At 58.7% G+C, this 13508-nt stretch overlaps 1 protein-coding gene and 1 long non-coding RNA gene across 44 annotated transcripts; both read right to left on the bottom strand.

Moving 5' to 3' along the window:
• Positions 1 to 422: 422 nt before the first annotated feature.
• Positions 423 to 4308, bottom strand: LOC106630586 (uncharacterized). Of its 9 annotated transcripts, none has more exons than XR_012577662.1 (3): positions 4225 to 4308; positions 4013 to 4043; positions 423 to 3848 (listed from the first exon to the last, which is right to left on the bottom strand). It is a non-coding gene; the product is annotated as an uncharacterized LOC106630586 (long non-coding RNA). The 9 variants fall into 9 exon arrangements; XR_012577661.1 differs by having other exon boundaries at positions 4013 to 4051; positions 4233 to 4307; XR_012577657.1 differs by having other exon boundaries at positions 423 to 3930; positions 4013 to 4051; positions 4233 to 4307.
• Positions 4306 to 13404, bottom strand: TBC1D25 (TBC1 domain family member 25). Of its 35 annotated transcripts, none has more exons than XM_074531315.1 (10): positions 13074 to 13403; positions 12665 to 12774; positions 12367 to 12518; positions 10427 to 10548; positions 10108 to 10317; positions 7081 to 7936; positions 7021 to 7050; positions 5807 to 6930; positions 5030 to 5659; positions 4306 to 4987 (listed from the first exon to the last, which is right to left on the bottom strand). In XM_074531315.1, exons 1-10 carry the CDS (start codon positions 13164 to 13166, stop codon positions 4352 to 4354), a joined length of 3963 nt encoding a protein of 1320 aa, XP_074387416.1. In that variant the 5' UTR covers positions 13167 to 13403; the 3' UTR covers positions 4306 to 4351. The 35 variants fall into 35 exon arrangements, with proteins under 35 accessions (XP_074387416.1, XP_074387424.1, XP_074387422.1 ...); XM_074531323.1 differs by lacking the exon at positions 7021 to 7050 and having other exon boundaries at positions 5807 to 6810; positions 6871 to 6930; positions 7051 to 7936; XM_074531321.1 differs by lacking the exon at positions 7021 to 7050 and having other exon boundaries at positions 5807 to 6840; positions 6871 to 6930; positions 7051 to 7936.
• Between the last annotated feature and the right edge of the window lie 104 nt (positions 13405 to 13508).

Raw genomic sequence — 13508 nt, forward strand, 5'->3', positions numbered from 1 at the left:
GTCCCTCCCAGTTCATACTGGGAACCTCCAACTCTATCCCAGTTCATACTGGGAACCCCAAACCCCTCCCAGTCCATACTGGGAGCCCCAAACTCCCTCCCAGTCCATACTGGGAACTTCCCAGTCCCTCCCAGTCCATCCCAGTCCATACTGGGAACCCCAAACCCCTCCCAGTCCATACTGGGAATATCCCAGTCCCTCCCAGTCCATACTGGGAGACTCAAACCCCCTCCCAGTCCATACTGGGAATTTCCCAGTGCCTCCCAGTCCATACTGGGAACCTCCAACTCTCTCCCAGTCCATACTGGGAGCCCCCAGTCCATCCCAGTCCATACTGGGAGCCCCAAACCCCCTCCCAGTCCATACTGGGAATATCCCAGTCCCTCCCAGTCCCTCCCAGTCCATACTGGGAGCCCCACCAGTATCAGCCGTGGTTTATTGGCGATTCCGGCACCTCTGGGACCCCCCTGGGACCCCCCCGGGCTGGGGGGGGGGGAGGGGCAATAAATAAAGGGGGGGGAGGGGAGAAGGCACCCAGGGTGGGGGGGGTGGGGCAGGAACTGGTTTGTACTGGTCCATACTGGGAGAAGGCCTGTGGGCATCAACACAGCACTGGGGGAGCACCCTACCGGTCCATACTGGTCTGTACTGGTCCGTACTGGGAGCACGCAAGGCCACGCGGGTGAGGAGAGCTCTGGACTGGTTTGTACTGGTCCGTACTGGTCCGTACTGGTCCATACTGGGAGGACCCAAGGCCACGCCGGTGAAGAGCTCCCAGTTTGGCTGCCAAACTGGTCCATACTGGTCCATACTGGGATGGCTGAAGGCCATGGCAAGGCACTGGTCCGTACTGGTCCGTACTGGTCCGTACTGGTCCGTACTGGTCCAGCACAAGGCGATGCATGTGTGGGACTCCCAGTTGGGCTCCGAGCCCCTTCCTGCTCCAAACTGGTCCATACTGGTTTATACTGGTCTGGCCCAAGGCAATGTAAATCCAGGAGTTCCCAGGTGAGTGGTTGGTACTGGTTCATACTGGTTTGTACTGGGATGTCCCACGGTGGTGCAGAACCCAACAGGGGCTGTACTGGTTTGTACTGGTTTGTACTGGGATGTCCCACGATGGCGCAGAACCCAACAGGGGCTGTACTGGTTTGTACTGGTTTGTACTGGGACGTCCCACGGTGGTGCAGAACCCAACAGGGGCTGTACTGGTTCGTACTGGTTTGTACTGGGATGGTGCAGAACCCAACAGGGGCTGTACTGGTTTATACTGGTTTGTACTGGGACGTCCCACGATGGTGCAGAACCCAACAGGGGCTGTACTGGTTTGTACTGGTTTGTACTGGGACGTCCCACGGTGGTGCAGAATCCAGGAAGGAGGCACTGGGCTGTACTGGTTTGTACTGGTTTGTACTGGGACGTCCCACAGTGGTGCAGAATCCAACAGGGGCTGTACTGGTTTATACTGGTTTGTACTGGGATGTCCCACGGTGGTGCAGAACCCAACAGGGGCTGTACTGGTTTATACTGGTTTGTACTGGGATGTCCCACGGTGGTGCAGAATCCAACAGGGGCTGTACTGGTTTATACTGGTTTGTACTGGGACGTCCCACGATGGTGCAGAACCCAACAGGGGCTGTACTGGTTTGTACTGGTTTGTACTGGGATGTCCCACGATGGTGCAGAACCCAACAGGGGCTGTACTGGTTTGTACTGGTTTGTACTGGGATGTCCCACGATGGTGCAGAATCCAACAGGGGCTGTACTGGTTTGTACTGGTTTGTACTGGGACGTCCCACGGTGGTGCAGAACCCAACAGGGGCTGTACTGGTTTATACTGGTTTGTACTGGGACGTCCCACGATGGTGCAGAATCCAGGAAGGAGGCACTGGGCTGTACTGGTTTGTACTGGTTTGTACTGGGAGGGGTCATGGGGAGGTCTGGGGGTCCCTGCTGAGCCCAGGGTGGCCTTGGGGACCTTTGGTGGCTTTGGTGTCCCCAAAAGGAGCCACCTGTGCCCCACAGTGTCCTGCAGACCCCCATGGTGACCCCATGGTGACGTTTTATGGTGTCCCCACGTTGTCCTACAGACCCTGGCAGTGACCAAAGGTCCTCAAAGTGACCTCATGGTGACGTTTTATGGTGTCCCCACATTGTCCTACAGGCCCTGGCAGTGACCAAAGGTCTCCATGGTGACCCCATGGTGACGTTTTATGGTGTCCCCACATTGTCCTACAGACCCTGGCAGTGACCAAAGGTCCCCAAGATGACCCCATGGTGACGTTTTATGGTGTCCCCACATTGTCCTACAGACCCTGGCACTGACCAAAGGTCCCCATGGTGACGTTTTATGGTGTCCCCACATTGTCCTACAGACCCTGGCAGTGTCCTGCAGACCCCCATGGTGACCCCATGGTGACGTTTTATGGTGTCCCCACATTGTCCTACAGACCCTGGCAGTGTCCTGCAGACCCCCATGGTGACCCCATGGTGACGTTTTATGGTGTCCCCACATTGTCCTACAGACCCTGGAAATGACCAAAGGTCTCCATGGTGACCCCATGGTGACGTTTTATGGTGTCCCCACATTGTCCTACAGACCCTGACAGTGACCAAAGGTCCCCAAGGTGACCCCATGGTGATGTTTTATGGTGTCCCCACATTGTCCTACAGACCCTGGCACTGACCAAAGGTCCCCATGGTGACGTTTTATGGTGTCCCCACATTGTCCTACAGACCCTGGCAGTGTCCTGCAGACCCCCATGGTGACCCCATGGTGACGTTTTATGGTGTCCCCACATTGTCCTACAGACCCTGGAAATGACCAAAGGTCTCCATGGTGACCCCATGGTGACGTTTTATGGTGTCCCCACATTGTCCTACAGACCCTGACAGTGACCAAAGGTCCCCAAGGTGACCCCATGGTGATGTTTTATGGTGTCCCCACATTGTCCTACAGACCCTGGCAGTGACCAAAGGGTCTCCATGGTGACGTTTTATGGTGTCCCCACACTGTCCTACAGACCCTGACAGTGACCAAAGGTTCCCCAGTGTGACCTCAGGACCTCCTGGAGATGTTTTATGGGGTCACCACAGCGTCCTACAGGTTCTCACACTCAACTTGGGAGTCCCCATGATGGGTTTGGGGGTCCCTGGAGATGTTCTATGGGGTCACCATGTTGTCCTACAGACCTCCAATGACTTTGGAGCCCCTCACAATCACCTCAGTCCAACTCTGAGATGTTCTATGGGGTCACCACAGTGTCCTACAGACCTCCAGTGACTCTGGAACCCCTCCTGACAACCTCAGAACCTCTCTGAGATGTTCTGTGGGGTCACCATGTTCTCCTACAGACCTCCAGTGACTTTGGAGGCCCTCACAATCACCTCAGTCCAACTTTGAGATGTTTTATGGAGTCACCACGTTGTCCTACAGACCTCCAGTGACTCTGGAACCCCTCCTGACAACCTCAGTCCAACTCTGAGATGTTCTATGGGGTCACCATGTTCTCCTACAGATCTCCAGTGACTCTGGAGCCCCTCACAATCACCTCAGTCCAACTTTGAGATGTTTTATGGAGTCACCATACTGTCCTACAGAAGTCCAGTGACTTTGAAGCTCCTCGTGATGTCCTCAGACCAACTTTGAGATGTTTCATGGAGTCACCACAGTGTCCTACAGACCTCCAGTGACTCTGGAACCCCTCCTGACAACCTCAGTCCAACTCTGAGATGTTCTATGGGGTCACCATGTTTTCCTACAGACCTCCAGTGACTCTGGAACCCCTCCTGACAACCTCAGAACCTCTCTGAGATGTTCTATGGGGTCACCATGTTCTCCTACAGACCTCCAGTGACTTTGAAGCTCCTCATGATGTCCTCAGTCCAACTCTGAGATGTTTTATGGAGTCACCACAGTGTCCTACAGACCTCCAGTGACTTTGGAGGCCCTCACAATGACCTCAGGACCTCTTTGAGATGTTCTATGGGGTCACCACAGTGTCCTACATACCTCCAGTGACTTTGGAGCCCCTTGTGATAACCTCAGCACCTCCTGGACATGAGTCCAATTTTGAGATGTTTTATGGGGTCACCATGTTCTCCTACAGACCTCTAGTGACTTTGGAGGCCCTTGCGATCACCTCAGCATCTCCTGGAGATGTTCTGTGGGGTCACCATGCTGTCCTAGAGACCTCCAGTGACTCTGGAACCCCTTGTGATAACCCCAGCACCTCCTGGAGATGTTCTCCGATGTTCCACCACCTCATCCCTCCACCGCCCTCACCTCTCCCACCCTCTCCCCCACCCCTTCTATCATCTCCTGCCACCTTCCTCCACATCCCCCCACCCCTTACCCCGAGGGAGGTCCGGCCGGAGGTCCCCCCGGCGCGGTGGCCCCCCAGCCCTCGAGGTACCTGGCGAAGAGCGCCTTGGCGCGGCGCAGGACGCGCGGCAGCTGGTGGCGCCGCACCAGGCGGTCAAAGTGCATGGCCACCTCGTTGTAGTCGCCGCCGCGCGCCATGACGGCGTCGCGCTGCTCCAGCAGCATGGCCAGGCACACGAACAGCAGGAAGGGGTTGCCCTGGCCAAGCTCCTCCGGAGGCGGCAGCGGAGCTCCGTCGTCCTCCACCGTCACCTCCTCGTCCGAGGAGGAGGATGAGGAGGAACATGAGGAGCATGAAGAGGAGGAGGAGGTGGTGGAAGGGTCTTCCCAAGCCCAGCGGCCGCCCCAAGGGTCGTCAGGGGTGGTGGGGTGGTGGCGGGTGGTTCTGATGGGGTGGTCGGTGAGGTCGTGGTGGACGTGGTCGTCCTTGGGGTGGTGGTGGTGGCCGTGCTTGAGGTCGTCGTGGATGTCCTTGGGGTCGTGGTGGTCGTGTCTGGGGTCATCGTGGCCATGGCTGGGGTGACCGCATCCTTCCTTGGGGTCATCATGGCCATGTCTGAGGTCACCACGTCCTTCCTTGAGGTCATCATGGCCATGTTTGAGGTCATCACGTCCTTCCTTCAGGTCATCACAGCCATGTTTGAGGTCATTGTGACCACGTCTGAGATCATCACGTCCTTCCTTGAGGTCATCATGGCCATGTTTGAGATCATCACGTCCTTCCTTGAGGTCATTGTGACCATGTCTGAGATCATTGTGACCACGTCTGAGATCATCACGTCCTTCCTTGGGGTCATCATGGCCATGTTTGAGGTCATTGTGACCATGTCTGAGATCATCAGATCCTTCCTTGAGGTCATCATGGCCACGTTTGAGGTCATTGTGACCATGTCTGAGCTCATTGTGACCATGTCTGAGATCATCACGTCCTTCCTTGAGGTCATCACGGCCATCTTTGAGGTCATTGTGACCACATCTGAGATCATCACGTCCTTCCTTGAGGTCATCATGGCCACGTTTGAGGTCGTTGTGACCATGTCTGAGATCATCACGTTCCTCCTTGAGGTCATCATGGCCACGTCTGAGATCATCACATCCTTCCTTGGGGTCATCATGGCCACGTCTGAGGTCATTGTGACCATGTCTGAGATCATCACATCCTTCCTTGAGGTCATCATGGCCATGTTTGAGATCATTGTGACCATGTCTAAGATCATCATGTCCTTCCTTGGGGTCATCATGGCCATGTCTGAGATCATCACGTCCTTCCTTGAGGTCATCATGGCCATGCTTGTGGTCATTGTAACCAGGTCTGAGATCATCACGTCCTTCCTTGAGGCCATCATGGCCATGCTTGAGGTCATTGTGACCATGTCTGAGATCACCATGTCCTTCCTTGGGATCATCATGGCCATGCTTGAGATCATTGTGACCATGTCTGAGATCATCACGTCCTTCCTTGAGGTCATTGTGACCATGTCTGAGATCACCATGTCCTTCCTTGAGGTCATCATGGCCATGCTTGAGGTCATTGTGACCATCTCTGAAGCCATGGTGGTCAACCTTGGGGTCATGGCGGCCATCCCTGGAGTCATGGTGGTCACCCTTGGGGTTGTTGTGGTCTTCTCCTAAGCTGTGTCCTTCTCTGAGATCATCCTGAACCTTGAGGCCATCAGGGTCATCTCCTCCTTCTCTTGGGTCATCCTGTCCCTCTTTGGGGTCATCAAATCCCTCTTTGGGGTCACCTCGTCCTTCTCTGAGGTCACCTCGTCCTTCTCTTGGGTCGTGTCCCTCTCTGGGGCCACCCTGTCCTTTTCTGGGGTCTTCTGCAGCCGCCCAGCAGAGGCTCTGGGGTCTCTGCTCCATCTCCAGGGCGTCGGTGGCTTCCTCCACCCTCCTGGGGCCACCTGGCTCCGAGTCCTTGGAGCTCTCAGGGGCTCCTCCAACACCCCTGGAGGGTCTCCCCTGGACCTTCCTGGAGCTCTTGTGACCTTTGGGGACATCTCTGGAGCTTTTGTGACCTTTGGAATCATCTCTGGAGCTCTTGTGACCTTTGGGAACATCTCTGGAGCTTTTGTGACCTTTGGGGACATCACTGGAGCTCTCCAGACCTTCCTGAATGTTCTTAAAGCTCTTGGGACTCTCCTGGCTGTCCCTGGGACCATCAGGGACATCGCTGGGGCTCTTGGGACCCTCCTGGCTGCCCTTGGAACCTTCTAGAACGTCACTGAAGCTCTTGGGACTCTCAAGGACTTTGTTGGAAGTTTTGGGGCCGTTGGAGACATCTCCAGAGCTCTTGGGACCCTCTGGGCTATCACTGGAAGTGTTGAGACCCCCAGAGCTGCCACTGGAGCTTGTGGGACCTTCTGGGCCATCACTGGAGTTTGTGGGACCTTCTGGGCCATCACTGGAGCTCCTGGAACCACCTGGGCCATCACTGGAGGTTGTGGGACCACCTGAGACTTCACTGAAACTTGTGGAACCACCTGGGCCATCACTGGAGCTCTTGGGACCTTTGAGGACATCACTGGAGCTCTTGGAACCACCTGGGATGTCACAGGAGCTCTTGGGACCTTTGAGGACATCGCTGGAGCTCATGGGACCACCTGAGACTTTACTAGAACTTGTGGAACCACCTGGATCATCACTGGAGCTCTTGGAACCACCTGGGATATCACCAGAGCTTGTGGGACAACCTGGATCATCACTGGAGCTCTTGACACCCTCAGGTCCATCACAGGAACCCTTGAGAGCCCCAAAACCACCACCAGCACCTTCTCCTCCACCTTCCTCCTCTTCCTCCTCCACGTTCCTCCTCCTCCTCCTCCTCCTCCTCCTGGGCGGCCTCGGCCTCAGCCCCCGCCGCTCCCTCAAGGCCCTGCCGGCCCTGCGAGCTCCCAGAGGAGCTCCGAGCAGCGGGACGCCCTCGGGGGGCGGCGGCGGAGCGGGCGGCAGCGAGCTCCAAGTGATCTCCAGCACCTTGAGCGCGTCCTCGAAGGCGAACTCGCGCTTGAGCTCCAGCAGCAGCCAGCGGTAGCAGAAGAGGAGATCGTGAGCTCCGCGCGCCGCCAGGAAAGCCCAGAACTGCGGGTCGGCGCGGCGCAGCAGCCGGCGGAGGTGACCGAAGGCGCGAGCCAACCCGCGGCCTCCGGGCCGGAAGCGCGGAGCTAAGCGGCGCATCAGCGAGCAGAAGCACAGGAAGGCCTGAGCCTCGTCGTCCAGCACGGCCAACAGCGGAGCCGCCACGTCCGACATGCCCTGGCAGTAGGAGAGGCGCGGGTGGCCCAGCGCGAAGGTGGTGAGCAGCGCCTGCAGCGCCGCCAGGTGAGGGTGCCCCTCCTCGGGGCCGCCGAAGTAGGGGTGGGCGCGGTCGGTGCGCACCACGTCCTTGCGCACGGCCGCCGCCACCTGCGCCAGCTCGGCCGGAGCGGCGCGGGCGGCCAGCGCCACCTTGAGCGAGGAGTACTCGGCCGCCTTGAGGCGCAGGTGGGACAGGCGCTCCTGGCCCGTCAGGCCGGCGGGGAACACGTTCAGCAGGTAACGCCACACCACCTGGATGAGGGGGAATGGGACAGGTGAGATCATGGACAGACCACCTGTGTGGGGCAAAATGGGACAGGTGAGATCAGGAACACGTTCAGCAGGTAACGCCAGACCACCTGTGTGGGGCAAAATGGGACAGGTGAGATCAGGAACAGGTTCAGCAGGTAACGCCACACCACCTGTGTGGGGGGGAATGGGACAGGTGAGACCATGGACAGGTTCAGGGACAGGTGAGATCATGGACAGGTTCAGCAGGTAACGCCACACCACCTGTGTGGGGGAGAATCGGACAGGTGAGACACTGGGAACAGGTTCAGGGACAGGTGAGATCATGGACAGGTTCAGGGACAGGTGAGATCAGGAACACGTTCAGCAGGTGACACCACACCACCTGTACAGGGAGAGAGAACAGGTGAGATCATGGACAGGTTCAGGGACAGGTGAGATCATGGACAGACCACCTGTGTGGGGCAAAATGGGACAGGTGAGACACTGGAAACAGGTTCAGCAGGTAACACCAGACCACCTGTACAGGGAGATAGAACAGGTGAGATCATGGACAGGTTCAGCAGGTAACGCCAGACCACCTGTACAGGGAGATAGAACAGGTAAGCACAGGAACACGTTCAGGGACAGGTGAGATCAGAACACGTTCAGCAGGTAACACCACACCACCTGTGTGGGGCAAAATGGGACAGGTGAGATCATGGACAGGTTCAGCAGGTAATGCCACACCACCTGTGTGGGGCAAAATGGGACAGGTGAGATCATGGACAGGTTCAGGGACAGGTGAGATCATGGACAGGTTCAGCAGGTAACGCCACACCACCTGTACAGGGCAAAATGGGACAGGTGAGCACAGGAACACGTTCAAGGACAGGTGAGATCAGAACACGTTCAGCAGGTAACGCCAGACCACCTGGATGGGGGGAATGGGACAGGTGAGGGATCAGGGACACGATCAGCAGGTGACACAAACAGGTGGGACATCAGGGACAGGTTCAGCAGGTAACATCACACCACCTGAATGGGAGGAAATGGGGTTAGGGACATCAGGAACTCTCAGGTGTGGGCCAGGATGGATCTGAGGATCCCCAGGTGTGACTCAGGTGACACCAAAACGCCTCAGGTGTGATTGAGATGCAATCACAACCTCCAGGTGAGCCTCAGGGAGGTCAGAGAACCCCCTAAGGTGTGTCTCAGAGAACCCCAGGTGTGACCACAACACCCCCAGGTGTGATCAGAACCCTTCCCAGTTGTGTCCCACACGTGACCACAACCCCCAGGTGTGATCAGAACCCTTCCCAGGTGTGTCCCAGATGTGATAACAACCCCCAGGTGTCACCACATGCCCCCAGGTGTGTCCCAGGTGTGATAACAACCCCCAGGTGTCACCACGTGCCCCCAGGTGTGTCCCACACATGACCACAACCCCCAGGTGTGATCAGAACCCTTCCCAGATGTGACCACAACCCCCAGGTGTGATCAGAACCCTTCCCAGGTGTGTCCCAGATGCGATAACAACCCCCAGGTGTGATCAGAACCCTTCCCAGCTGTGTCCCAGATGTGACAACAACCCCCAGGTGCGATCAGAACCCTTCCCAGGTGTGTCCCAGATGTGATAACAACCCCCAGGTGCGATCAGAACCCTTCCCAGGTGTGTCCCAGATGTGACCACAACCCCCAGGTGTGATCAGAACCCTTCCCAGGTGTGTCCCAGGTGTGACAACAACCCCCAGGTGTGATCAGAACCCTTCCCAGGTGTGTCCCACACGTGACCACAACCCCCAGGTGTCACCACATTCCCCCAGGTGTGTCCCAGATGCAATCACAACCCCCAGGTGTGATCAGAACCCTTCCCAGGTGTGTCCCAGGTGTGATAACAACCCCCAGGTGTCACCACATTCCCCCAGGTGTGTCCCAGATGTGACCACAACCCCCAGGTGTGTCCCAGATGCGATAACAACCCCCAGGTGTGACCAGAACACTTCCCAGGTGTGTCCCAGATGCGATAAGAACCTCCAGGTGTCATCAGAACCCTTCTCAGGTGTGTCCCACACGTGACCACAAGCCCCAGGTGTGATCAGAACCCTTCCCAGGTGTGTCCCAGATGTGATAACAACCCCCAGGTGTCACCACGTGCCCCCAGGTGTGTCCCAGGTGCATCTCTGAGCTCTCACCTTGCGCAGGCCGGGCTCGACGCCGCCGTGGAAGACGTGCAGCCGCAGGTCGTGGGGCCGCAGCAGGCGCCCACCTGGGCCCAGGTACGACCTCAGGTCGGCGTCGCTCAGGGGGGCGCAGGGCGGGGGCGGGGGAGGGGGCGGGGACACGGCCGGGGTCCCCTCGGGCCACGCCAGGGCCGCCTGTGCCCGCGCCAGCGTCCGGCCCACCTGTGGGAACAGCACAGGTGACACTCGGAGGGCACTGGGAGCACCCAAGAGGAGCTCCAGCAGTTCGAGGCATTCCAGGTGTGTCTCACCTGTGCCAGGTGTGCCTCACCTGTGCCAGCAGAGCCTGGGTGAAGGGCAGGGCCGCCGCCAGCAGCGAGCGGCGCTCGGGGACCGGCTCGGCCGCCGCCACCTCGCGCGGGCTGATGATGTCCCAGTCCTCCAGCAGCGGGCCTGGGGACAGCACACCTGAGGCACAGGTACCTGAGAGCCCTGGGAGCCCTCACCTCGCACACCTGAGCACCCCCAGAGCCTCCTGACACCCAGCCAAGGCCACCAAGTATCCCCGGCTGTGTCCTGTCCCACCCAGGTGTGTGCAGGTAAGGCTGTGACTACCCCAGGTATGTCTCAGGTGTATTCCAGATGTGTCCTCACCACCCAGGTGTGTCCCAGGTGTTCTGTAGGTGTGTCCCAGGTGATTTCACCCACCTAGGTGTGTGTCAGGTATGTTCAAGGTGTGACTCTATCCACCAGGTGTACCTCAGGTGTGTCCCAGGTGTGTCTCCACCCCCACAGGTGTATCCCAAGTGTGTCTCCACCCCCACAGGTACATCTCAGGTGTGTCTCTACCCACCCAGTATAACCCAGGTGTGTCCCAGGTGTGACTTCACCCACCCAGGTGTGTCCCAGGTGTACTGTAGGTGTGACCCAGGTGATTTCACCCATCTAGGTGTGTCTCAGGTATGTTCCAGGTGTGACTCTATCCACCAGGTGTATCTCAGGTGTGTCCCAGGTGTGTCTCCACCCCCCCCCAGGTGTATCCCAAGTGTGTCTCCACCCCCACAGGTACATCTCAGGTGTGTCTCTACCCACCCAGATGTATCCCAGGTGTGACTTCACCCACCCAGGTGTGTCCCAGGTGTACTGTAGGTGTGTCCCAGGTGATTTCACCCACCTAGGTGTGTCTCAGGTATGTTCCAGGTGTGACTCTATCCACCAGGTGTAACTCAGGTGTGTCCCCGGTGTGTCTCCACCCCCCCCCAGGTGTATCCCAAGTGTGTCTCCACCCCCACAGGTACATCTCAGGTGTGTCTCCACCCACCCAGATGTATCCCAGGTGTATCCCAGGTGTGTCTCCACCCACCCAGAGTAATCCAGGTGTGTCCCAGGTGTGACTTCACCCACCCAGGTGTACCCCAGGTGTACTGTAGGTATGTCCCAGGTGATTTCACCCACCTAGGTGTGTCTCAGGTATGTTCCAGGTGTGACTCTACCCACCAGGTGTATCTCAGGTGTATCCCAGGTGTGTCTCCACCCACCCAAGGTGTATCCCAAGTGTGTCTCCACCCCCACAGGTACATCTCAGGTGTGTCTCCATCCACCCAGTGTAACCCAGGTGTATCCCAGGTGTGTCTCCACCCACCCAGTGTAACCCAGGTGTATCCCAGGTGTGACTTCACCCACCCAGGTGTACCCCAGGTGTACTGTAGGGGTGTCCCAGGTGATTTCACCCACCTAGGTGTGTGTCAGGTATGTTCCAGGTGTGACTCTATCCACCAGGTGTGTCTCAGGTGTGTCCCAGGTGTGTCTCCACCCCCCCCAGGTGTATCCCAAGTGTGTTTCCACCCCCACAGGTACATCTCAGGTGTGTCTCTACCCACCCAGATGTATCCTAGGTGTATCCCAGGTGTGTCTCCACCCACCCAGTGTAACCCAGGTGTATCCCAGGTGTGACTTCACCCACCCAGGTGTGTCCCAGGTGTACTGTAGGTGTGTCCCAGGTGTACTGTAGGTGTGTCCCAGGTGATTTCACCCACCTAGGTGTGTGTCAGGTATGTTCCAGGTGTGACTCTATCCACCAGGTGTATCTCAGGTGTATCCCAAATGTGTCTCCACCCCCACAGGTACATCTCAGGTGTGTCTCCCCCCACCCAGATGTATCCCAGGTGTATCCCAGGTGTGTCTCCACCCACCCAGGTGTGTCCCAGGTGTGACTTCACCCACCCAGGTGTGTCTCCACCCCCCTAGGTGTACCCCAGCTGTGTCACTCACTGTCAGGGGGGTTCCTCACATCCAGGCGCAGCCTCAGCGTGGGCCGGGCGCAGTTGAAGGCGTTGGCCAGGTCACCATCGCTCAGCAGAGGCACAAAGGTGTCCTGGCCCTGCCCGTCCCGCGCCGCAAAGCTCAAAACGAAGCTTTTCTTCCTGAGGGGACACAGGTGAGCTCACCTGGGGGCTCTGGGGGTCTCAGGGGTGCCCAGAGAGGGGAACTGGGGGTCCCAGGGTTGCCCAGAGGGGGCAATCGGGGGTCCCAGGGGTGCCCAGAGGGGGAACCGGAGGGTGCCACTCACCCCTGCAAGTCAAAGGCCCGGGCCAGAATGTGCTGCAGAACATCCAGCGAGGTGATCTGCGGGTCCACAGCAAAGGAGCGGAATTCGGGCGGCTGCTGCCCCTCGTTCTTCTGTGGGAGGAGCGTCAGGGGATCCCGAGAGGGTCCCGGGGTGTCCTGGGGCATCCCGGAAGGTCCCGGTGCCCCCCGGCCCCTCACGGCGATCCAACATGGCGGCACAGCACCGTCCTCACAGCAGCGCCTCGCGCAACGCTGATTGGCTGCCGCCCCCCACGTGACCCAAAAGGCGGGAAATTTTCCCGCCTGCAGTAACGCTCCCCCAAAGTTGATTGGCTGCCGGATAGCACGTGACTCCACCCCTTAACCTCGCCCACGCGAGGCCCCGCCCATGCTGTCACCCCGCCCCTTACCTTGACGCGCACGCGCACAACCTCGCACTCCTCCTCCAGCGCGGCCCCGCCCCCGCCCCCCGGCGAGGCCCCGCCCCCCGCCGTCGCCGCCATGTTGGGGCGGGGTCTCGGTGGGGGTTGGGGGTTCCGGGGGGGTTTCGCCGCCGCCGCCGCCCCCCCCCGAGCCGGGGAAGCGGGGGGCTGGTGTTACGTCACCGTGCTGACGTCACGCCGCGCCCCCTGGTCGGACGGTGCGCGGTTCCCGGAGGGGGATCCGGAGCCTCGCCGCGCCCGTGCCCGTCCTGCGGCCGTGGCCGCGGCAACAACATCCGGGGCAGCTGGCGGAAGTGACGTCACGGGGCGGGCTCGGCCGAGTTCGTTCCTTTCATGACGCCAACGACTCCTCCCACCCTTTCCCAACGCAGCAAAATGACGTCACAGGCAGCGATTCACATC

Source organism: Zonotrichia albicollis, chromosome 34 (genome assembly GCF_047830755.1).
Source record: "Zonotrichia albicollis isolate bZonAlb1 chromosome 34, bZonAlb1.hap1, whole genome shotgun sequence".
In the NCBI taxonomy this organism is placed as follows: domain Eukaryota; kingdom Metazoa; phylum Chordata; class Aves; order Passeriformes; family Passerellidae; genus Zonotrichia; species Zonotrichia albicollis.